The sequence below is a fragment of the Enhydra lutris genome, unplaced genomic scaffold (genome assembly GCF_002288905.1).
Source record: "Enhydra lutris kenyoni isolate GAN:26980312 unplaced genomic scaffold, ASM228890v2 scaffoldscaffold7, whole genome shotgun sequence".
In the NCBI taxonomy this organism is placed as follows: Eukaryota; Metazoa; Chordata; class Mammalia; order Carnivora; family Mustelidae; genus Enhydra; species Enhydra lutris.
Genome location: NW_019154091.1, coordinates 29,979,028 through 30,004,418, shown reverse-complemented (window position 1 = coordinate 30,004,418; position 25,391 = coordinate 29,979,028). Strand labels below are relative to the sequence as shown.

At 35.7% G+C, this 25,391-nt stretch overlaps 1 protein-coding gene across 3 annotated transcripts in view; it reads right to left on the bottom strand.

The window, feature by feature from the left end:
- Positions 1 to 25,391, bottom strand: part of LOC111142112 (protein tyrosine phosphatase, receptor type R) — a 240,409-nt gene that overhangs the window by 39,423 nt on the left and 175,595 nt on the right. For all 3 annotated transcript variants that reach the window (XM_022495078.1, XM_022495079.1, XM_022495080.1), the window contains 2 exons: positions 4,532 to 4,718; positions 2,464 to 2,548 (listed from right to left, as the gene is read on the bottom strand). In XM_022495078.1, coding sequence (XP_022350786.1) covers positions 2,464 to 2,548; positions 4,532 to 4,718 — 272 coding nt within the window. The remainder of the gene's footprint in view (positions 1 to 2,463; positions 2,549 to 4,531; positions 4,719 to 25,391) is intronic.

Sequence of the window (25,391 nt, the reverse complement as noted above, 5' to 3'; positions counted from 1 at the left end):
CAGTTAAATTTTGTTTTAACATTGCCAAACAGTGTTTCTCAAAGTGTGGTCCTGGTATTATCTGTATCAGAATCACCTGGGTGTTAGCTTAGAAATATGGATTCTTGGGGCACCTGGGTGGCTCAGTTGGTTAAGCCTCTGCCTTCGGCTCAGGTCATGATCCCAAGGTCCTGGGATCAAGCTTCACATCGGGCTCCCTGCTCAGCGGGGAACCTGCTTCTCCCTCTCCCTGCCACTCTGCCTACTTGTGGTCTCTCTGTCAAATAAATAAATAAAATCATTTTTAAAAATTTAAAAAAAGAAAAATACGGATTCTTGAACCCAACAGCAGACTTACGTAAATAGAATCCCTGGGTGGGACAGAGGACTCCAGAATTTTTTTTTCTTTCATCCATTAGGACTGTAGATTTTTATAAGGACTCTAGATGATTATTATTTTTTTAAGATTTTTTATTTATTTGACAGACAGAGATCACAAGTAGGCAGAGAGGTAGGCAGAGAGAGAGTAGAGGAAGCAGGCTCCCTGCTGAGCAGAGAGCCCGATGCGGGGCTCGATCCCAGGACTCTGGGATCATGACCTGAGCAGAAGGCAGAGGCTTTAACCCACTGAGCCACCCAGGCGCCCCAAGGACTCTAGATGATTATTATGCACAATGCAATTTTTTGGTAACAGCTTTATTAAGATTTAACTCATATACCATACAATTCACACATTTAAAGTGTACCATCATAGAGTTCTTTTTCTTTATTCACAAAGCTGTACAACTGACAGCTATTTCTCAAGCCTCCTGGCAATAGGCAACCCTTAAGACAGTTTCTGTCTTTATAGATTTGCCAATCTGGCCACTTCATATAAATGGAATTATACAGTATGAGGTCTTTTGTGATGGTTTCTTTCACTTAGCATAATGTTTCAAGGTTCATTCATGTTGTAGCAGGCATCAGCTCCCCATTCCTCTTTACGGCTGAGTAATATTCCATTGTGTGGATAGTCTACATTTTATTTCTCCATCAGTTGATGGATATTTTGGTTGTTTCCACCTTTGGGGCTATTATAAATAATGCTGTTACAAACATTTGTGTATAGCTTTCTAATATCAATACTTTTAAAAAGTCTTTGTGGCTCCATCTTTCCAGAGCTATTGTTTTGAAATGTTTATGGATTTTGCCAAAACCCCAACTATCTATTTGTCTTGTGATTGGCAATGAAATGTTTTCATTTCTCTTGGTTATATGCCTAGGAGTAGAATGTCTGAGTCATACAGTCACTCTAGGATTTGCCGTTTGGGGAACTACCACACTGTTTCTTAAGTAGCTGTACCATTTTACATCTCTACTAGCAATGTGGGAAGGTTCCAGTTTCTTCCCATCCCTGCTAGCACTTTCTATATGGTCTATCATTTTTATTATAATCATGTGGATGTGAGGTGGTATCTCATTGTGGTTTTGATTTCCCTTATGGCCAATAATGTTGAGCATCTTTTCGAATGCTTGTTGATCATCTGTATCTCTTCCATGGAGAAATGTCTACTCAAGTCTTTTGCCCATTTTTAAATTGGGCTGTCTTTTGATAACTAAGTGGTAAGTGTTCTTTATATATTCTAGATAGAAGTCCTTTATTAGGTATTTAATTTACAAATGTTTTTTCCCATTTTGTGAGCTCTCTATCTTCTTGATGGTATCCTTTGAAGCACAAAATATTTTCATTTAATAAAATTCAATTTATCTATTTTTTGTGGTTGCTTGTACTTTTGGTGTCATATTTTAGAAGTCATTGACTAATTCAAAGTCATGAAGATTTACATCTGTTTTATACTAATAGTTTTATAGTTTTAGCTCTTACCTTAGGGTCTGATCCATTTTGTATTGAATTTTGTATATGGTGTGGGGCAGGGTCCCACTTCATTTTTTAAAAAAAGATTTTATTTATTTATTTGGGAGAAAGAGAGTGAGTGAGAGTGTATAAGCGGGAGAGGGACAGAGGGAGTAGAAGCAGACTACTCTGATGAGCAGAGAGCCCGACATGGTGCGGATCTCAGGACCTTGGGATCATGAACTCAGCTGAAGACAAACTCTTAACCAGCTGAGCCATCCAGGCCTCCATGCATCTAACTTCATTTTTTTTTGGTACGTGACTATTCAGCTGTCTCAGCAACCTTTAGCTGAAAAGACTATCCTTTGCCCATTGAATTGTTTGATGAAATCAATTGACCATAATGTGTGGTACAATATAATTTTAGAACCATGTGTTTGCTGGAATTGTGAGATGACCATTTTAAGAAAAGTAGTACAGGATAAAGTAATGAACCTCAAGATACTTTCATGGTCAGTAGTCTTAATGTGCATTTATAACTCCAAATTTGGTGTGTATGGAGAAGTTGTGAGGATGGGAAGTGATGAGGTAAGGGTGACTGGGGAAGGCTTATGCTTTATAATGCAAACGATTTCATTCAAGAAACTTACTTGGCAAAATGGTCTTATAGCGATTTTTAGTTCCATGACGGGGAATGTCAATTTCTTTGGGATCCACAAAGTTCATTGGTATTTCCTGCAAAAATAAATGATATCAAATTAGTATATCTGATGCTGCCACAAAGAAAATCTTCACAGGGGGCCATCTGATCCAGAACCCTACTGAACTTCAAAGTCATTTATAAAACAACAGACTACCACCTCTGGTTGACCAACACCCTTCCTTTCACAAACATATTAGCTGTACCCTGGCAAGTTGACTCTAAGAAACAGCTTGCTGTGTTAGAAAGTATTATTTTACATACAGTTATTAAAGAAACATATAAAACTTTGATTAGATTTTTAAAATTCTGTTCTGACGTAATTGCTAGAAATATATATAAACAGCTGAAAATGGACAATATATTCAAATTTTTAAAAAAATCTTTATATAAGTTACCAAAAATTTCATTATGATGGATTCTCTTTTAACATTGTATGACTCTGTCAGGATTATTAAAACCTCCCTCTCCAAATGGTAAATACAAAGGGAGTTTTTTTTTATTCAAGTGATGGCAATATAATTTTTTTTATATTAAGGAATGGATTATAATTGTATTGTTCCATTTGTTTTTTGTTTTTTTTTTCTTTTTTAAGTTTAAATTCAATTAATTAACATATAATGTGTTATTGGTTTCAGAGGTAGAGGTCAGTGATTCATTGTATTGTTCCATTTGTTGTTGTAAATGCAATATTTTTAGTGGAGGGCATCCGGACACTGTTTTCTCCCACTTAACAAGAATACAAATGTTTTTACTCAGAATATATGTCATGGGCCTCAAATGATTGGAGAGGAACAATTAGAGCAGAAATGGCTCTGTGGAAGTGAATTAGATCTTAAAGGTGAGCATCTATAGATGACTGGGACAAAGAAAGTCATTAGCCAATGTTTTCAAAGGTCGAAACAAATATGTAAAGATCTGATTAGACAATAGTAGGATCTCTAGTTAAAATTCTGGAAAAGATTGCTTAGATAAATGTTAATGTGAAACAAAGGAACTTATTTTTAGATCACGTGAAATACTATTTTCATTACTTGAACTTTCTTCAATGGAAAATATAACTCAACAGCCTAATATTCATTGAAATGAAAGAAATTATCTACAAATCAATTTAATGAAAGAAATTATCTACAAATTAATTCAAATTGTTTTCAGTCAGTTTGGAAATTTGAGATCATGAATGTGGTCTACAAAGAGGAGTAGCTTACTTTTTAAATATCATTTCCTAAACTTGCATTATTTTAGATATTTATAATATTCATCCCTATTCTCTGCTTCAATGAAATATTATAACTTCCGAGTTATAATATTTGGAAATACTTGGAAAGTTACCAAAAGAAGCAAAATTGTTGAATGTTCAGTAGAAAGCACACATTTGTGTTTGGTAATTTCAAGCACATCAGTCTGTTTTGGTAAAGCCATGACAGATCTTTCCTCTCCTGCTTCTTCCTGCTTTATGACGCACTGACAATGACCATCTCCCAGCATTATCCTTCTCTTTGGTATTCCTTGTTGGCCTCATCTTTCCTTTAAGGGCTTATCTCAAAAAAACCTATCTGTGGTTCTAAAAAAGAATATTGGGTGTACTTTTGGCTAGCTGTGTGATCATCCACTGGTTCTTTCATCTCACTGGGTTTTCTTCATATGTGAAAAGATGACATACTACAAAGTATCATTTTAAAAACTGCATGTTCATGTTTTACCTTGGATGCTTAATAATAGTTGATGAGGCTATTGGTAAAACTAGCCCACTGCTAGATATGTCATCATTAGAGTGGTTGCAAATATCTGAACAGACCCTGGAATGATCAGTTTATTAAAATCAACAGACTTGGCTTAAGATGTACAACCGATTTACCTCAAGTGATCTACAAAATGGATATTCCCTTTGGACAATAATTAGACCTAAGAAGGTCTAAAGCTCTCTGGGTAGACATGTGTTTTTCCAAATCAACTTAATCACCAGCAGCCCTGATGGGGTCCCTGAACATGCAGTGAACAATAAACAGCAGGCTCACCATGAATTCACTTTGGAGTAAATGTGAACTTGCCACGACGTCCCTCAGCTGTGATCTTGTGAGTATTCGGCTGGCTGACTGCAGATACTCCATTGCCACCGTCTCCCGTGGGGTTGGGATAGCCACAAAGGGTTCAACATTCCCCAAGCTACTCATGTCCAATGTAAGAGATACGTTGGATCCTCGTCTACGTTGGGGAAGACCGTTAATATGTTTAGAAACCACATGAGTTATTTTGATCACACAAATTTGTCTTTCGTACATATGCGCTCACTATTCAGTGAGAACTTTTCCAGAAATAAGGACCAAATGTCTTTTTCTCTTATGGTACCATAGACGACTATAGCAACTATCTACAGTTTCCTTATAGGAAACTGGCAGGTTTTTTGTTGGAAATAAGTCTGAATTGAGAAAATGCACTATAATTTACTAATGGATATACTTGCTAGATATATTAAGTGAAAAATTCAGGAAAAGCAAACATCACATTTGGACTGAGAAATCATGTATCTCACAAACCAGCTTTATTTTCCGTATGTCTGAGAGTTCAGTATAGAAATCAAATAGCCATTTTTGACATCAGTATACTGTACACATGATCTCACTGGACATAGGAAGCTCAGAGGAAAAAAACACTTTGGTCACATTATTGCCATTGAAATAGAAATTAAAAGTTTTAAAATATATGTGCTGTTTATAATTCTGAGTGAATCCCTAAAAAAATAGCATCCGTATCTTCCATTTATGTATGTATGTATGAATGCGTGCATATATATATGTGTGTGTATGTGTATGTATTTATTTAATTCTGTGATAAACTCCTGAAGATACTGAGATCACAGACTCTTATTTTGAGTTATAATTTATCTTCCCTCTGTAATTTTCCTCTTCTAGTTGGGAGATGAGTTGGAGCTCTTCCAACTTGTAAAGGCCCCTTGTGTCTTGGATAGAAAGTGTGAGAGCCTCTTAACAGTAACACTAGCTGTGTGGAACCGAGACTGAGGGTCAAAGTCAGAGATTATACTCACAAGAACTATTACATTTAAAGGACCTTAGGTATTTCTGAGATGATCCAATATGTTGCCTAGTGGTTGGTATTCCAAGGAAATGGAGAGTAGGGAAAAACAGGTCAAAACAAATGTAAACAAAGAAAGTAAGAGCAAATAATAGGCCCAGGATATTTCATTCGAAGGGTGCTTTACACGCTTTCTACAGAGCACGACATCGGGAAATACTCATGTGGCTAGAGCTTAATTTTCAACAGTGGAAAATTATTAGAACATACAACAAAAACCCATTAAACAAAAGCATGTTAAGTTCCTTCCTCTTACGAATTGATATGTAATGTCATTTTTGTTAATTTCTAAATGGTTTATAACTGTAGTTTTAATTCCTGCTTTGGCTTGATGTTTATTTAAATTTTTATGAATTTATCTTCCTTATGAATTTCTAGTAATAGGAAATGCAAATCATCCAACTTCTAATGTTTGGAATTTCTCAATTCTTTCTTTGAGACAAATACTGTGATAATTTTTTCTGAATATTTCATAGATACTTTTGGAGGCAACTGAACTGATTACCTATTTATATCTATCTCTCTATAAATTTATCTATGCACATATATATGTATATGTATATATACACACCACTTTATATTATTATAATATATAATAATATATTATTATATATTTTTATATTATATATAATATATAATAATTATATATTATTCCAATCTATTTTTTCCTACTGGATTTCTCAAAGCCTGAGATGTATGTGATCTTCCCCAACACCTGTATTGTTATTTTTCTTTATATCCCTGGCAATTTTTACTTTATATATTTCAGCCATTGTTTTATTTGAAAAGATTAGCAATTACATATTTACTATAAATTTTATCAATATTAAGTATTTATTTTCCTATTAACTCTACATTTTGCCTCACATCTGACTTTTTTCCCCAGTTTTATTGAGACAGAATTTATATACAGCACCATATAAGCTTAAGGTAGACGACATTAATAATTGAATTACATATATTGTGAAATGATTACCACAATAAATTTAGTTAACATTCATCATCTCCTATAGAAACAAACAAAAACACCTTTTTCCTTGCGATGAAAACTTAGGATCCACTCTCTTAACAGCTCTCAAATGTACCATACAGCAGAGTTAGCTATAGTCATCGTGTTGTACAGGACATCACATACATTACATTATTTATTACTTATTTGTCTTAAATGGAAGTTTGTATCACCTTCCTTCAATTCACCCTCCTGCCACCTCCCATCTCCAGCTTAAAAAAAAATTAATATTGATGACCTGTCTTTTTTTTTTTTGGCATGTTCTCAAAATATCTTTTCTAGTCTTTTTTACTATGTTTAATTCTTTTGAATCACTGTTAGGGATTAGAGGATAGCATACTGGATACCCCATAAAATATCACTTAGCTGATAGAAGAGTTTGTCCCCCATCATCGTGTGTGTGTGTGTGTGTGTGTGTGTGTGTGTGTGTGTGTCTGTTGTGAGTGATTGACAGGGCCCCTGTGATTTTTGAGTAGGAAGTAAACAGTTGAGGAGGGTGAAGAGTGGTTCTATTCTCAGAGCAAGAATTTTAATCTATTTTTAGTGGGAAAGCAGTTTGTACAAGTTTCTCAGTCCAGTTCCTCTGGCCTTTAAATTGTCAGAAATTCCTTCCTAATTCTGATAATACATTGTTTTTTAGTTTTTAGTGTATTTGTAAGACTGCGGCTTTTGCTTGCTTCATAAATTTTTTTAGTAAGGAGTTGGGACAGGCCATTTATAATTAGATGTTGTTTTAAATCATTATTCCATCCAATCAATCTTCCGCCCTCAAAGAGTAAAGCGTCTGCAGTCTGTCCATTGAGTGACACTCAGTGCTATGGTGGTCTGGTAGAAAGGGAGGTCTCTTCTATCCAGAGTGGACAGAGCTGTGCAAGGAGCAGGCATTTGAGTGAAGCCTTGAAGGTAAAAGTTCATAGATAAATTTTCTGTAAGAGGTTATTCAAGGAGAGAGCCCAGCAGGAGAAAAAAAAAATGTGGAAGCAGGAAATGATAAGGCATCTTTGAGAAATGGCATATAAGCAGTTTGAGCTAGAGTTCAGTTGTATAAAAGTGCATTTTGGAATTGGGAGGCAGGGTTAGGTTGGAGAAATGAGAGAGAAGCAAGAGTCACAGACGTAAGAGTATAAAATGCTTGTCCAAACCCAGAAAAGAGAATTTCGAATGTCAGCTTATATAAACATCTAACAGGGTTTTCCATAGCATTCCCCGCCCACACTTGGGGGATAAGAAGCCTCTGAGATTCCATGTCTAATAGGGTCCATTTGATTGAATGAACAAAAGTTCTGAAGATTCTGTGATAAAGTGAGAGCCATGGAAGCATTTTCATGCAAACTGACTTAGTAAGGAAGAACGACTTTTGTCTGGCAAGGGAAGGAAGAAAGGAAACTAATATTTATTAAACATCCATGATTTGCCAAGCGTTGTTCTAAGCACTTTCACATATGCTACTGCCATCTCTGTAAGAGCTCTCTGAGGTTATTACTTTCCCCATTTTATGGGTGAAGAAATAATTAACTTAGGAACATGAACATGGAACAAAAATTCAATCCAAGCTAGACTACGAAACCCACGCACTTTCTGATTCACTCCCCAAAAGCAAGGGTAGGGTGGGCAGATTATGTCAGGCTAGCCAGTGCCCTACGTGGAGCTGGGGGTCAGCTGTTAGGAGAAGGTCAAGACAACTGAAGTCTAATGTAGAGGCAGTGTACTAGTCAGAGTACAAATTCCAGCCTCACCATCAGATTTGTCCGGGCTCAAATCCTGCCTCTCCCATGTCCTTCTGGTGGACCTTTGCTCAGCCTACCTAGCCTTGTTGCATCAGAATTTCTTCTTCTTTTATGAAGTGAGTAATTAAGGGTACCTTCTTCAGAGGCTTATTCCAAGGATGAACCCGACAGCGTAAGTACACTGCTTCTAAGAAGTGTTGCCTGGCTATTATTTTGGGTAATAATGGAATAAAGTCCAATATAACTCCCACCTTCTGCCTCCCTAAGGGATCTACTTTGAGAGATCTTCATAGAAACACAAAAATTGTTTATGCTGAGATTAACGTTTTGAAATGAACTGAATCTACACATTTGTCACTCCAGAAAAATACATCCTTCTTGATAACCTACTTATCTAAAAATTTCCCTTTATTATGGCAAATCCATTTCTCCTGAACCCTAAACAATTTCAGAACACTTCACCTCAACACCTCAGACATTGTCTTGAAGTTCAATTATGGAATTAATCATGTACAAGCTGTTGACCGTGCAGACAGCCTTCTTCCACAGAACAGCCCTTATCAAGGTAGTTCTCTTCTCTCTTGGTCATGAAATATTACCATAGGATGTCATTAACTTGGAAAAATCTCTGCTTTTGTTAATTTTTATTTTCAAGGAACAAATTAAGTTAATTGAAATACAGTGGAATTAGAAAATCAGATCAGTAGAATCAACTCAAAATATCTGTTCACTTCTTAGTCATGTCTTGTGCTTGCAGAAGACATTAAACACACATCTATATATGTTTTAAAGTGCTAATTTTTTCATTATAAAAGGAACACGTGCTCATTGCAGAAGATCAGTGAAACTTAGAAGTTTTAAAAAGGAAATTAAAATCACTCAGTCACATAAGCTTCACTAGCTTTTAAACTGACTTTTAAGTTTTGCTATGTTAATGGCAATCATGGCAGTGACTTGTTGTTTCAAATTTTATTTCTTTGGTTAGAAATGGGGATAAATACATTTTGGTATGATTACTGTTCATTTATCAGTCCTAACCTTTGATACTTGTCTGTGCTCTTTCCTAATGTTTACATTGGAGCATTAATGTATTTATTGTTGAAGACTATGATATATAAGAAATTAAATATTTCTCAGATGTATGTGTTGCATATATATAGTATATTATTGCCTTAAAACACCAAGGATTTTTTTAAAGTTATATCTACATTCAAACATATCAATCTTTTTTTTTTTTATGGTTTCTTGCACTGCTTTAACAAACATACAAAATCTGCTGGAAGCTTAATTTTTACTAAAAGTTAATCTTTTAATCTAGTTCTAATTTATTTTGGGGTAAGGTAAAAGTGTGAATCAACTAGATTTCTTTCTCCTAAATAGGTTATCAAGGTGTCTAACACAGTTCACTGAACAATTTGGAGAAGAGAGGTGTTTTATAATCATTGAATCTTAGGTTTTTAACCAGCTATTATGACTAATGATCTGGAAGACAAAATGCCACTTTACTGAACTAAGAGAGAGGCATTTGTTTCCCAGTATCCATAAACCAGTGATAAGAAGTCAGGATCGAATCAGAAAGACATTTCAAAAACAAAACAAACATCAGAAGTTAAGAGAAAATACAAATTAAGATGTGGGGGCTGGGAGAAATCTAACGGACTTAGAGGGAAAAAAAAATCGACAGAAATAATAGGAGACCTGGACCTTTAATAAAAACAGAATGTGGAAAACTAAGAACACAAAGTCCTACTGAGACTTTGCTTCTCCTTTGTTATGTAACTCTGGACAAACCGTTTAGACTTCTTTATGCCTCATGATTGCTGTTGGACAGAAGGGAACATAATAAAAAGCTTTATCAAGCTCCTGTGGTAGCACCAATTATTATTTATGCCAAAAAAATAAATAAGCGGGAGGAAATTCAAAAGATACCAATGCAAACAATTGAAGGAAAAAGCAAATTCTTAAGGAAAGGTAAAAGGAATGCAATAAACAGCATGCTAATTACAATTAAGTAAAAAGGAAAACACGTATAAATATTATGGCCCAGGGCCACACATCCATTTCAGCAAGGGCTTATAAACAGTGCTCTGCTGAAATTGTTCCATTCTGCACCACTGCTCTTAATGACCAAGAAGGGGGAAGAAAATACAGCTAAAAATATAAGAACACTACAAGTGACTTTGAGAATAACTCAAAATTAAGCATTGATTTTCCCAGTAGTTGGGGCTGTGTGCTGAATTTTAGAACCTGGGTTTAGGCAGAAGGCTTATAGTTTTCAGCCCTGGGGCCAGGAGGCTATGCTCAATTCTCAGATATGCTGTTCCCTTTGAGGTGCCTCACCCACCAGGACCAGTGAAACTTCAAGCCTTGGCACCTTGCTCAGTTCCAGATAAGGAATGGAAATGGGAGTCAGAGAATAAAAGGAAACAAATGATCATTTTGCCCATAGTCCAGGAAGATGTGCTTCTGAAATTACTGGATTTAGAAATTAAGTTTCAATGGGGAGTGGTGGTAGCTGCTTATCTTGAAGTATTTGAAATGAGAACGGAAAAATATGCCCCTGAAGATTATAAGAATTTAGTCCAGAATGAAATCGAAGAGATCTGATCTTTGAGAGCTTTCCCAACCTTAACTCTTTTGTGGTCGTCATACTGTACAAAATATATGTGATTCATTCAGAGCTGTCTTTATAGCTATGCACATCTCAATCCTACATGATGAGAAGTGAGACTTTTAATATTGGTGTCCTCTCCAGTTCTGAACTGTTGGGAGACTGAGATGTTCAGTCCTGCCTTTCCTCCCTCCTGGTGTGTTCCCTTTATGATGATCACAGATCTGACAGTCTTGGCTTTATCCCAAAGGTGAGCGAGCGTAAGCCCCTCCAACTCCAACTTGATTTTTTTTTTAATTTAATTTTGTTCCATTTGTCTGCATTTTCTGTTTTTAGGGTACTTTTAATAAAAAGAAAGAAAAAAGAGAAGTTTTTACTCACTTGGCAATAACAAAGGAGGAAACAGTGGTGAGATAGAAACTTCAAGTCCCTTTACTATGTGTGGCTTGACTAGCCCCCATGGTTCTTTGAAACATCTGATTCTACCACTTTTAAGTTCCAGAGGTCATGGTATTTAATGAACGGTTTGCTGTTTCTCTCCACCTCCTTACCTTCAAATAAACTATATATAGTACTAACTCCCTTTCTGGATCACTTGACAGATGAAAGGGTAAAATTAAAAAAAAAAAAAAAGTTAAGGAGTGCTAGGCGTTTTAAATTGTGGCTTAAATTCAAAGCTCTTGGAAAGTCAAATGTGACACAAAATGCAGTGTTACTAATTTCTAAAAGCTGAAATAAATGAATAGATTTTGTGACCATCCATCGTAAAACTTCCCAAAGGAAATCCTGTAGGTAAGAAATGTAACAAGGATAAAAGAGACCAAGCACAGGCCCAGGAAGATGACAAATGAATTTCAGTCTAAAGCAAAAAGAAAATCTCACTACGAAGAGAACATTTTTTTTTTTTTTTGGTGTGGGAAATGATTGATTTCCCTACTTGAAAGCATCTACTTCACTAGGTAGAATGCTGCTCTCCCTTTTGAGTGATTAGATAAAAATTTTTGAATTCATACAATGATATCTGATTCTTTTATGCAATGTATAGGACAAGGCGAAATTTACAATATCCTTCTTTTATTTTTTGAAAACATAAAAGTCAGTGGGGTGCCTGAATGGCACAGTTGGTTAAGCCACTGACTCTTGGTTTTGCCTCAGGTCATAATATCTGGGTCGTGAGATCAAGCCTCAGATAGGGCTCAGCACTCAGCACGAGGTCTGCTTAAGACTCTCTCCCTCTGCCCCTCCTCCCCTCTAAAATAAATACATAAATCTTTTAAAAAAAAGTCAAAACAATCGTTAAAAAAATAAACATAAATTGAACTTGTTATATTTTTCTTGGAGCACTGACCTTGGACTGTGAGTTTTATTATCAGCTGCATTTACAGATTAAGTAGTCTGAGGTCACAAGAGCTTAAGTGAAGTGCAGAGTGCTGATTTAAACTCACAGGGTCGATTCACATTATAAAAGTTAAAGAAAAAAAGATATGTGAACACTTCCAGCCCGTATCTGGCATAGAGTACACGTCTGTGAATGGTTATAATAGTTAATGATGATCATGTGCTAATTCTTACTTTACTCTATCCTTAAATAGCTGTGTGCAAGCTATATGGCATAAACGTTGCTAAATATTTGAAGAAGGAAATGTTGGAAAAGTTGGTTAGTGATGAGAAGTCGGTGGCAGTGTTACATATGCAAGATCAGTGGCCCTCTAAGTGGACATCATTTTCATACCTCGAGCCCTTAAAATTCTTACCTCATGTCCTTAAAATTATTTAATTAAATTTTATTTTTATTTTTATTAAATATTTAATTACATTTAGTTAAAATTTAAAGATTTTAATTAAATTTAATTAAAATTATATAATTTTTAGATTAAAAAATAATGCATATTCACTGTAGAAAACCTAAAACTAAAGATAAGAAAAAGAAGGGAAAACATCCCATAATACCAACACTTAAGAATGATCGCATATAACATTTTGTGTGTATGTTCTTCAAGTCCTTATATGTATATATGGCATCATCTAAATTTTTACTCCACATATTCCTTCATGACCTGCCATTAAACTAAATATATCGTGGTTATCTTTTCATGTCTTTAAATTTATTAAAAAACTATTTTCAAACACTCTGTAGTATTCCATTGTATGGATGTCCTGTAGTTTGTTTATCCAATACCTTATTTTTGGACATCAACTTGTTTTTAACTTTTCACAATTATAGACAAGACTGCAAATAAATAACCTTGTATCTAAATGCTTGTGCATTTCCATGATTATTTTTAGGTTGAGGAATTCCAAACACTAACTCAAAATCTCTGAGTTTAAAGAAGTCATGGAACACCTGGGATGTGGAAGAGGCAGGAAGACTGACTCTTGGAGCTCATTGACATGGAATTAGCTCAGACGTTCTTCATCTATTGTTCAGACCTTTACAGTAGCTCCCTAACAAGTTTTGTAACTCTAAAATCTCTTAGTCTGGTATGTTTTCTTCCAGATTTCACCCAGATGATGTCTGAGCATTGAACATATGATAATCAAACTCTAGAGATTTTTTCCTCTGAAACCTTTTAGCAATTTTTCCATCACGTTTCCAATATATTCACTAAAAATGACTTACCCTAAAGTGTGAACTTCCTTGAGGGCAAAGACTGTAATCCTCCCTCTGAATCTAGTCCTGAACACATGGAGAGTAACACTTTCATTTTCTGTGTGTATGAGTGATTGCAAGTAATTGGTTAAGGTAATACTGTGTATAACAATTACTGTGTTCTGATGGCTTTTCCAATCCTTCTGAAGATAGGAATAGTGGGGGATCATGTTAGATAGAAGTTGGAAATGTAGAATGGAGAAGCCATGCTTTTCCAGGTACAGTAAGTATTACAATTGATATATAGTTTGAATCTTATTTAAGTATCAATGAAGTCTAGCATTAACATCCAAAAGATCCATGATGCTTTTGTTAGTAAAAAAGGGGAAAAAAAGTAGTGCTTTGCCTTGTAACCAAGTATGATTAATTTTCACTTCTTTTTGGCATTTAGTATTGTTTTGACTGTCACTCATGGTGAGGAGGCTGTTTCCTTTTTAGCAAAGAACAAAATGATGGTAGCTCTAATTTTAGTTCCCAAGTTTAGTTTTTCCAAGTTTATATAATTAGTTTAGAAAAAGATGATGCTGAATGAACATTAATAAGTCTCAATGAAAAAAGCCATCCTTTCCGAAATAAGAAATCTTTCTTTGACTTTTAGCTGATGTATACATATACACATGCACAATTTCCTAAGTAACACAAAACAATGAATAGTTCTCTGCCCCTTTAAGCAATTACCGAAGAACTCTTTTAGTACTGAACGTTAAAGATAAAGTTAAGTATATTCATGTACTTTCAGGATTATAATGACCCATCGAGTTCAGCTAAAATGTAAAAACATCAAAAAATACACAACTCAACATAATAAAAACAATAAAAAATAAATTAAAAAAAAGAAAAAGTATACAGCACAGCTTCAGTTTTTTATATGTTTTTCATCTGGTTGCAGCCCCATTTTTTTTTAAAGATTTTATTTATTTATTGGACAGAGAGAGATCACAAGTAGGCAGAGAGGCAGGCAGAGAGAGAGGAAGGGAAGCAGGCTCCCCGCTGAGCAGAGAGCCCGATGCGGGACTGGATCCCAGGACCCTGAGATCATGACCTGAGCCGAAGGCAGAGGCTTAACCCACTGAGCCACCCAGGCGCCCCAGCAGCCCCATTTTTAAAGAAATGAAATTCTTAGGGAAATCCAACTGCTTTTTAAGTTAAGGAGTTCTTTGTCAGTTAAAAACATTTATTTTACAATACATATGCAATTGACTTGGCATTAATTTTTTAGCATTAAGTGTATTTCATACATATGTAATAAATTATATGTTATAATTTTATATAATACCTATTATATATTATGTAAGTTATTAAATATATTACATACCATTGAAGTATAGTTGACACATAATGTTACATTAGTTTCGGGTATACCACATAGTGATTTGACAACCCTGCACATTATGTTAGGTTCACAAGTGCAGCCACCATATTTTTCAGTTTTAGATAGCAACAAAGGGGGAATTTTATACCTCAATAGCACAATACAACATATAGCTATAAAGCTACCTAACTGACACTGATGATCCTGATCATTTGCAGTTCCACTGCAGTAAGGCGGTAATTTCAACTCTGGCTGCAATTAGAGTGCATGTTGATAATACATCTCAGGAATTAATCATTGAAAAGAGAAAACTTGACTGCTTGGAGGACTCCGTTAAGCAGCAGCCGCCCATATTATTTTTCCTCTTAAAAAAATCAGTTTGGTAAATTCTTCCTCTTGCCTCTGCACAGATTATCAGGCATTGTCTGCATATTTATATTAGAGTAAATGTCCACTTTGGGAGTCCTTGCATGCATGGAACTGTGTCATCATGATGGGAATAGAATAAGAGCTTTAGAAATATGTCGATCAAGCATTTGTTCTTTAAATCTGCAGTATTATGCTGTTGTAGACATTCCTGAACATATTCTGTGATTAGAATCTCAACCATGCTACAAAAAGTAGCCAGCGTAATTTGGATCTTTGTGGAGCCAGTTGAAAGCTAAATTTTGACAAGGATAAACACTGCTTTCACGCATCCAGATAATTAGGAATGTTGTATTTTTCATTTTTCATTCTTTTCAAAATATATCCTAATATCAATAGAGAAAGTCAATGAAACCAAAAGTTGGTTCTTTGAGAAGATCAATGAAACTGACAAACCTTTAACTAGATTGAGCAAGAAAAAATAAAAGACAAGACTCAACTGAAGTCTCAAATAAAAGAAGGGACATCTCCTCCCACTTTACAGAAATAAAAAGAGAAGACTATGAACAGCTAGATACCAACAAGTTAGATAACGCAGATCGACAAACTCCTAAAAAGACGTAAGCTACCGAAACTGATTCAATATGAAATAGGTAACTCGTAGACTCACCTAAATAGAACCAAAATAAATAGATTGAGGGTGCCTGAGTGGCTCAGTGGGTTAATCTTCTGCCTTCGGCTCAGTTCATGATCTCAGAGTCCTGGGATTGAGCCCCCACATGGGACTCTCTGCTCAGCAGGGAGCCTGCTTCCCCCTCTCTCTCTGCCTGCCTCTCTGCCTACTTGTGATCTCTCTTTGTGTCAAACAAATAAATTAAATAAATAAACAAATAAATAGATTCAATTGATAATTTTAAAAACTTCTTATAAAAAAAAGCCTAGGACCAAAGTGACTTTAGTGGATTCTACCAAATGTTTAAGGAAGTATTAACACCAATCATTCAAAAACACCTTCAAAAAGGGGAGGAAACAATTCATAGCTCATTATATGAAGCCAGTATCAGCCTCAAATCAAAGCCAAAGAATATAAAAAAATTACAGCTTAGTATTAATAGGAACCGACATCAATATGAATCTATACCCATATGAATCTAGATGTAAAATCTAGATGTAAAAATTCTCAGCACAACATTAACAAACCAAATTTAGCAACATATAAAAAAGATTACATAGCATGACCAAATAAGGTTTATCCCAAGAATGCAAGGTTAGTTTGATAAGCAAAAAAATCAAACAATGTAATAATGCCATATCAAAAAGATAAAAGACAAAACCATATATCATCTCAATAGACTTAGAAAAAAGCATTTGACAAAATTCAACATTCTTTTATGATAGAAGCACTGAAAAAACTGGGAGTAGAAGACAGCTTCTTCAACCTGATGAAGGGCGTGTTTATAAAACACCATAGCTAACATCATACTTAACAGTGAAATACTCACTTTTCCTTCTAAGATCAGGCACATTTTCTTGTGCAAGTAAGGCACAAGTACTCTTCCACTTTTATTCAATTTTGTACCAGAGATTCTTAGCCAGGGCAATTAGACGAGATAATGAAACAAACAAACAAAAATTTTGATTGGAAAGGAAGAAATAAAGCTAGTTCTATTTGCAGATAGCATGATCTCATATATAGAAAACTCAAAGGAATCCACAAAAAATCCTAAATATAATGCTCCAGTTCCACAAGGTTGTATGATATAAAATCAAGAGAAGAAATCAATTGTATTTCTCTATATTGGCAACAAATACCAAAAATGAAACTAAGAAAACAATTCCATTTACAATGTCATCAAAAAGAACTAAATATTTAGGAATAAATTTTGCAGAAAGTGCAAGGGTTGTGCACTAAAAACTGCAAAACATCGTTGAAAGAAATTAAAGACCTGAATAGATGGAAGGGCATCCCATATTTATATATCAGGAGACTTAATATTAAGATGGCAATATTTCTGAAATTGATCTACAACCATCAATGCAGTTCTTGTAAGAATCCCAGATTACTTTTTTGCAGAAATTAACATGCTGATCTTAAAATTGATATGCAAATGCAAGGAACCCAAATAGCCAAAATAATCTTGAGAAGAACGAAGTTGGAGGACTCATGGATCCTGATTTCAAAACTTACTACAAAGATACACTACCAAAACAGTGTGGCATTGGCATAAGAATAGACATATAGGTCAATGGAATAGACCTGAGAATCCAGAATAAATAAGAAAAGATGTTCAACATCATGAGGCATTATGAAATCAAAGCCACAAGGAGATACTGCTTCATTCTTGCTAGGATGACTATAATAAAAAAGATGACAATGACGAATGTTGGTGAGGATATGGAGAAATTGGAACCCTCATACATTGCTGGTGGGAATATAAAATGGTACAGTAGCTTTGGAAAACCAGTTTGGCAGTTCCTCAAAACGTTAGACCTATAGTAACCATATGACAAGTAATTCCAGTCCTAGGTGTAGACCCAAGAAAAATGAAAACGTATGTCCACACAAAAACTTGTACATGAATGTTTATAGCACCATTATTCATAATAGTTAAAAATGGAAACAATCAACTGGCAAATGGATATACCAAATGTGGTAAAGCCATACAATATAATATTTTTCAGCCACAAAAAGGAATAAGGTACTCATACATGTAACCACATGAACGAACATTAAAAACATTAAGTAAAAGAAACGACAGAAAAGGTCCCATATTTCATCATTCCATTTATATGAAATGTCCAGAACAGGCAAATCCTTAGAGATAGAAAGAAGATTGGTAATTGCCAGAAGTTGAAGAGTAGGGAACTGGGGAGTGAATGCTAATGGGTACAATATAGTGAGAAAGTTCTGGATTTAGAAAGCGGTCAAAAAATTGTCAAGACCTTATAATCAATCTTTTATAATTTTATCACAACATAATTTTAATAATAAAAATGCCTATTTATTAAAAGTTGAATAAAATTTTTGTTGATTGTTAGAGAGAAGGAAGGAGGAAAGGTGGGAAGGATGAAGGACTGGAAGGAGGGAAGGAAAGAAGAAAGGAGAAAAATTCGAGCCAGAAGTACTGAAAATATTTCGCAGAAAGACTGTTTTTAAATGCTAAGAGCTATAAAGCATCATTGGAATATATGCGTAGGCCCAGGGACAGTGGCAGCTCTGATTATTTGTGGGACATCTATGGAAAATGTTTTAGCCAACATGTATATGTGCTTGCCTAACACAACAGAAATTTAGAGAATAAAATCTTATAAAATAAGGATCATGTATGTCAGTAACAGTAAATTCTCATCATAGGCTTCATGAGTGAAAACATAGGGCCATTTTATCACACAGCTCAAGATTCCGTATATCTGTATCACTCTGCCTGCTTAGTAATAGGCAGAAAATTTCTTAGTAAAGGTAACCATGGAGACGAATTTTCTTCATACATCTCTGAGTTGTTGTGATGACCCGCATAGCTTTTACTTCAGTGTATGTCTCTCAGTCTCTTTCCGCTTAGATATTAAATTTAATTAAAATCCCTTTGCGCGCGCACACACACACACACACACACACACACACACCAGAAATCTCTAAGGGTGTCCTCTTCTCTCAGAGCGCATCTGGAACCTCTGCTTGTTATATTATGTTTCCAGTCAGAGTGCAACTGTCCTCGTTGCCCCCTCTGGGTAGATGGCGGGAGAGGTTGCAGGAAAACAGAAGGAAGAAAAAAGAAAGCATTGATTTTTACAGACTAGCTCATCCTCCTAACTGGTGTCAGACAGGAATGCTGACTTAGTTTCTGCGAGTCCAGGAGCAATAACCAGCTGGGCCTGGGTGAAAAGTGGCCAGGCTCCCAGGCTAGTAATGTTGTAATAATGTAATGTAATAATATAAGTGCTACAAATGATGATGAAGATGATGATAGCACCTAACGTTAAGTAAGCTAAGCTGGCAAGAAGTAGCTTACTTGTATTAACTCACTTAATTTCTACACTAATTTTTGGGAAAGGTAGGATATTTTCCTCTTTTGTGTATGGGGAAGGTAAAGATGTAAAGTAATTTATCAAAAGTCATAAAGTAAGGTATGTGGATAGAGGTAGCGTGGTTCCTGACACTTCATTCTCAGCCACAAAGCTGTGATGAAATTAGTGCAGCAACAAGCATTTATTGAGTACCTATTGTTTTCTAGAAACCATGTTAGGCCCTAAGGAGGTGGTTGCTGTCAGGGTTAATAGGACGTGGCTTATGGTCTTGAAGACCTGAAGGGCTGTAAAGAAAGAAACCCTTAGAGATGGTTTTAATATTATGGAGCCTGTCATGGGAATAGAGTCATGCCTAAGAAGTTACAGGAATAGAGGTTATGTACCAGTTTTCAAGTTATGTACTGGATTTCAAGTTCAAATCCTTGAACTTCCTTTTAGTCATTAGAGGAACACTTATCAAATTAAATTTTCACAAAGAAAATTTTTGCATTTATGGAAAACAATTAGGTATTTTTAAAAAGTAATTAAATTTACTATCTATCTGGAAGCTTCTAGAAGTCCCTCACTCACTGAATATAAGAGGCAGATATCTTCAGTCATCAAGCAGGGCACATCAAGTCATACCCTCACCTAAAATGAACTAAGTCCAGATTGTGAAAATCTTACCATATCCAGTTTCCCCAAATGTTTATCCAAGAACACCAGTTTATTTAAATACACATTCCTGTGTTTGTTCAGGACTCATTTAAAAGTGTACCACCCAGGGGGCGTCTGTCTGGAGCAAGCGGTAGTATGCAGCTCTTAATCTTGGGGTCGTGAGTTCAAGCCCCACGTTGGGTGTGGAGCCTACTTAAAATAAATAAAATGAAATAGCAATATTAAAAAAAAAAGTGTACCACCCAGCAAGCAGTTATGGGCTTTGGTCACTTAGAATGCTTTAGGAATAAGGCAGGATGAAGGTTGCCTTCTCAAGTCGTTGACCTTTCACCTTGGAATTTCAGAGTAGGGAGTTGCTTCCTTTGGCCAGTGAAGAGTCAATGACTTTGCTGGGTTACTCTGTGGCCACGGATCCTATCTAAAGTACCATCACTTCTCAGATGGAAGGAAGGCCTCAATTATATGGAAGAGTGTTGGCGATAAATAGAGTGGCACTTGATTTGATTACCATGATTACCTTCTTTCCAAAGCAAATACACAATCATGTTATCAGTGATGCCTAGTACAAGTATAGATGGTTAAATATAAATTATTAAACACAGTTGCCAATAGTTAAAATAAGCCTTTCCCCTCGTGTAAACAGGGATTTGTTGATTTGAAGTCATTCATAGTAATTCGCTTTTATTTCTGGGTCTTCTCTTATCCGCCCTCAGATGGAATTATTGCAGGATCTCCCTGAAAACCAAATGGCCATTCACCCAAATGCAGATATCATCCATACCAGAGTAAAGAATTCTTACTTTGGATACTGTGTTTTAAATCTATATGATGGCCAAGGAGCAGATGGACTGGTAGAAAATAAATATTTCTGGAATGCAAAATGACATACACATTTTCAAGAGTGAACTGAAATTTGTCATGGAAAGGCCACTTTTATACTTGCTGTAGGAAATATATCCCTTTGCTTTTCCATAAATAAAAATGTTCTAAGTTAGCATGTTTCAACCAAATCAAATAAAATGGAAAAAAAAAAAAAAGCCAGAAGCCATATCCCACTAATTTTCTAGAAACAGCTAACATTTTGATATAAAATTAATGTTATATATGCTTTTCCCTGCTTCTATTGAGATATAGTTACATACCATAAAATTCACCTTTTTGTTCAGTTCAATGATTTTTAGTATAGTCACAGAGTTGTGTAAGGAGTGTAGCAGCTAATTTATAACATTTTCCTCAGCCCATAAAAGTAACTCCCTACCCGTGGACAGTTACTCCCTGTTCTTCCCTCTTCTCAGTTCTTAGAAACCACTGATCTACTTTCTGTGTCTTTGAATTTGCCTATTTTGGACATTTCATATAAATGGAATCATGCAACATATGACCTGTTCTGTCTGGTGACTTTTACTTAGCATAATGTTTTTAAGGTTCATTCATGTTGTAGTGTCTATCACTCACTAATGCATTTTTTTTTATGACTCAGTAAATTCTGTTGTATGGATATACCATACTTATTTATTTATTTATCAGTTGATGGACATTTGGATTGTTTCCACTTTTGTCTATCATAAATAACTCTGTCAAGAACATTTGTGCATGCATTTTTTGGTGGACATATGTTTCATTTCTCTTGGTATGCACCCAGCAGTAGAGTTGCTCGGTCACAGGACAACTCTAGATTTAATTTTCTGAGAAACTGCCAAATGTCTTCCCAAAGTGGCCACACCATTTTACATTCCCATCAGCAATGTATGAAGGCTCCAGTTTCTCTACAAATTTGCCAATGCTCATTATTATCCATACCTTTGATTACAGCCATCTTAGTTGATGTAAAGTCATATCTCCTTGTGGTTTTGATAGTACTTCTTTAATTATTAAGGATGTTGAATGTCTTCCCATGTATTTATTGGCCATTTGTACATCTCCTCTAAGGAAATATCTATGCAAATCTTTTGCTCGTTTTAAAACTGGGTAATTTGTCTTTTTATTTTTGAGTTTTAAAGTTATTTCTATATTTTGAATATTAGACCCTGATTGAATATAGGATTTGCAAATATTTGTACAATTTTGTGAACTGTCTTTTCATGTTTTTGATAGAATTTCTGATGGTTGGGGCGCCTGGGTGGCTCAGTGGGTTAAGCCTCTGCCTTCGGCTCAGGTCATGATCCCAGGGTCCTGGGATCAAGCCCCACATCGGGCTCTCTGCTCTGCAGGGAGCCTGCTTCCTCCTCTCTCTCTCTGCCTGCCTTTCTGCCTACTTGTGATCTCTGTCTGTCAAATAAATAAATAAAAATCTTTGAAAAAAAAAAAAAGAATTTCTGATGGTTAATTTTGCATATCAATTTGATGGAGACGTGACGGTCAGATATTTGGTAAACATTATTCTGGGTGTTTTGGAGTGAGACTAAAATTTAAACTGCTAGACTAAAGTAAAGCAGATTGCCTTCTGTAATGTGGGTGGGCCTCCCCAAATCAGTGGAAGACCTGAATACAACAAAAAGGTTCACCCTCTCCCTGATAACAGGGAATTAGTCCTTCTTGACAGCTTTTGCATTGGGACATCAATTTTGTCCTTTGTACTCAAACTGAAACATGGACCTTTTTTTGAACCTCAAGCCTGCCAGCTTTAGACTGGAAATACACCACTGGCTCTCCTAGGTCTCCAGCTTTCTCACTCACCCGCAGATCTTGGAACCTGCCAGATTCCACAATCATGTGAACCAGTAATAAATCTTAAATCTCTTTCCGTGTGTTTGTGTGAGTGTGTGTGTCTACACACATCTGTTCTGTTTCTTTGGACATCACTGCCTATGGTCTCTCCTTTTTTTTTAGGCCTTTATTTATTTATTTATGTAATCTCTACACCAACGTGGGGCTCAAACTCATAACCTTGAGATCGAGAGTTGCATGCTCATTCCACTGAGCCAGCCAGGTACCCCACTACATTGTCCTTTCAGCACAAAATTTTTATCTTGATGAAGTCCAAGGCACATATTTTTTCCTTCGTGGTTGTGTTTTGAGAGAAATTACTGGCTAATCCAAAGGTACAAAGATTTACACGTATGTTTTCTTCTAAGAGTTTTATAGTTTTTACATTATGTATTAGAAAGCTTATGAGAGTATCAATGAAATAGAAACCAAAAAAACAATAGAACAAATCAACGAAACTAGGAGCTGGTTCTTTGAAAGAATTAATAAGATCGATAAACCCCTGGCCAGACTTATCAAAAAGAAAAGAGAAAGGACCCAAATAAATAAAATCATGAATGAAAGAGGAGAGATCACAACTAACACCAAAGAAATACAGACAATTATAAGAACATACTATGAGCAACTCTATGCCAACAAATTTGACAATCTGGAAGAAATGGATGCATTCCTAGAGACATATAAACTACCACAACTGAACCAGGAAGAAATAGAAAGCCTGAACAGACCCATAACCAGTAAGGAGATTGAAACAGTCATCAAAAATCTCCAAACAAACAAAAGCCCAGGGCCAGAGGGCTTCCCAGGGGAATTCTACCAAACATTTAAAGAAGAACTAATTCCTATTCTCCTGAAACTGTTCCAAAAAATAGAAATGGAAGGAAAACTTCCAAACTCATTTTATGAGGCCAGCATCACCTTGATCCCAAAACCAGACAAGGATCCCATCAAAAAAGAGAACTACAGACCAATATCCTTGATATTGGATATCAATATCCAATGATATTGATAAACACATCATGTGTTCATGATGAACACATCATGTGTTCTTGATGAACACAGATGCAAAAATTTTCACCAAAATACTAGCCAATAGGATTCAACAGTACATTAAAAGGATTATTCACCACGACCAAGTGGGATTTATTCCAGGGCTGCAAGGTTGGTTCAACATCCACAAATCAATCAATGTGATACAACACATTAATAAAAGAAAGAACAAGAACCATATGATACTCTCCATAGATGCTGAAAAAGCATTTGACAAAGTACAGCATCCCTTCCTGATCAAAACTCTTCAAAGTGTAGGGATAGAGGGCACATACCTCAATATTATCAAAGCCATCTATGAAAAACCCACCGCAAATATCATTCTCAATGGAGAAAAACTGAAAGCTTTTCCGCTAAGGTCAGGAACACGGCAGGGATGTCCGTTATCACCACTGCTATTCAACATAGTACTAGAAGTCCTAGCCTCAGCAATCAGACAACAAAAGGAAATTAAAGGCATCCAAATCAGCAAAGAAGTCAAACTATCACTCTTTGCAGATGATATGATACTATATGTGGAAAACCCAAAAGACTCCACTCCAAAACTGCTAGAACTTGTACAGGAATTCAGTAAAGTGTCAGGATATAAAATCAATGCACAGAAATCAGTCGCATTTCTCTACACCAACAACAAGACAGAAGAAAGAGAAATTAAGGAGTCAATCCCATTTACAATTGCACCCAAAACTATAAGATACCTAGGAATAAACCTAACCAAAGAGACTAAGAATCTATACACAGAAAACTATAAAGTACTCATGAAAGAAATTGAGGAAGACACAAAGAAATGGAAAAATGTTCCATGCTCCTGGATTGGAAGAATAAATATTGTGAAAATGTCTATGCTACCTAAAGCAGTCTACACATTTAATGCAATTCCTATCAAAGTACCACCCATTTTTTTCAAAGAAATGGAACAAATAATCCTAAAATTTATATGGAACCAGAAAAGACCTCGAATAGCCAAAGCAATATTGAAAAAGAAAGCCAAAGTTGGTGGCATCACAATTCCGGACTTCAAGCTCTATTACAAAGCTGTCATCATCAAGACAGCATGGTACTGGCACAAAAACAGACACATAGATCAATGGAACAGACTAGAGAGCCCAGAAATAGACCCTCAACTCTATGGTCAACTAATCTTCGACAAAGCAGGAAAGAATGTCCAATGGAAAAAAGACAGCCTCTTCAATAAATGGTGTTGGGAAAATTGGACAGCCACATGCAGAAAAATGAAATTGGATCATTTCATTACACCACACACGAAAATAGACTCAAAATGGATGAAGGACCTCAATGTGAGAAAGGAATCCATCAAAATCCTTGAGGAGAACACAGGCAGCAACCTCTTCGACCTCAGCCGCAGCAACATCTTCCTAGGAACATCACCAAAGGCAAGGGAAGCAAGGGCAAAAATGAACTATTGGGATTTTATCAAGATCAAAAGCTTTTGCACAGCAAAGGAAACAGTTAACAAAACCAAAAGACAACTGACAGAATGGGAGAAGATATTTGCAAATGACATATCAGATAAAGGGCTAGTGTCCAAAATCTATAAAGAACTTAGCAAACTCAACACCCAAAGAACAAATAATCCAATCAAGAAATGGGCAGAGGACATGAACAGACATTTCTGCAAAGAAGACATCCAGATGGTCAACAGACACATGA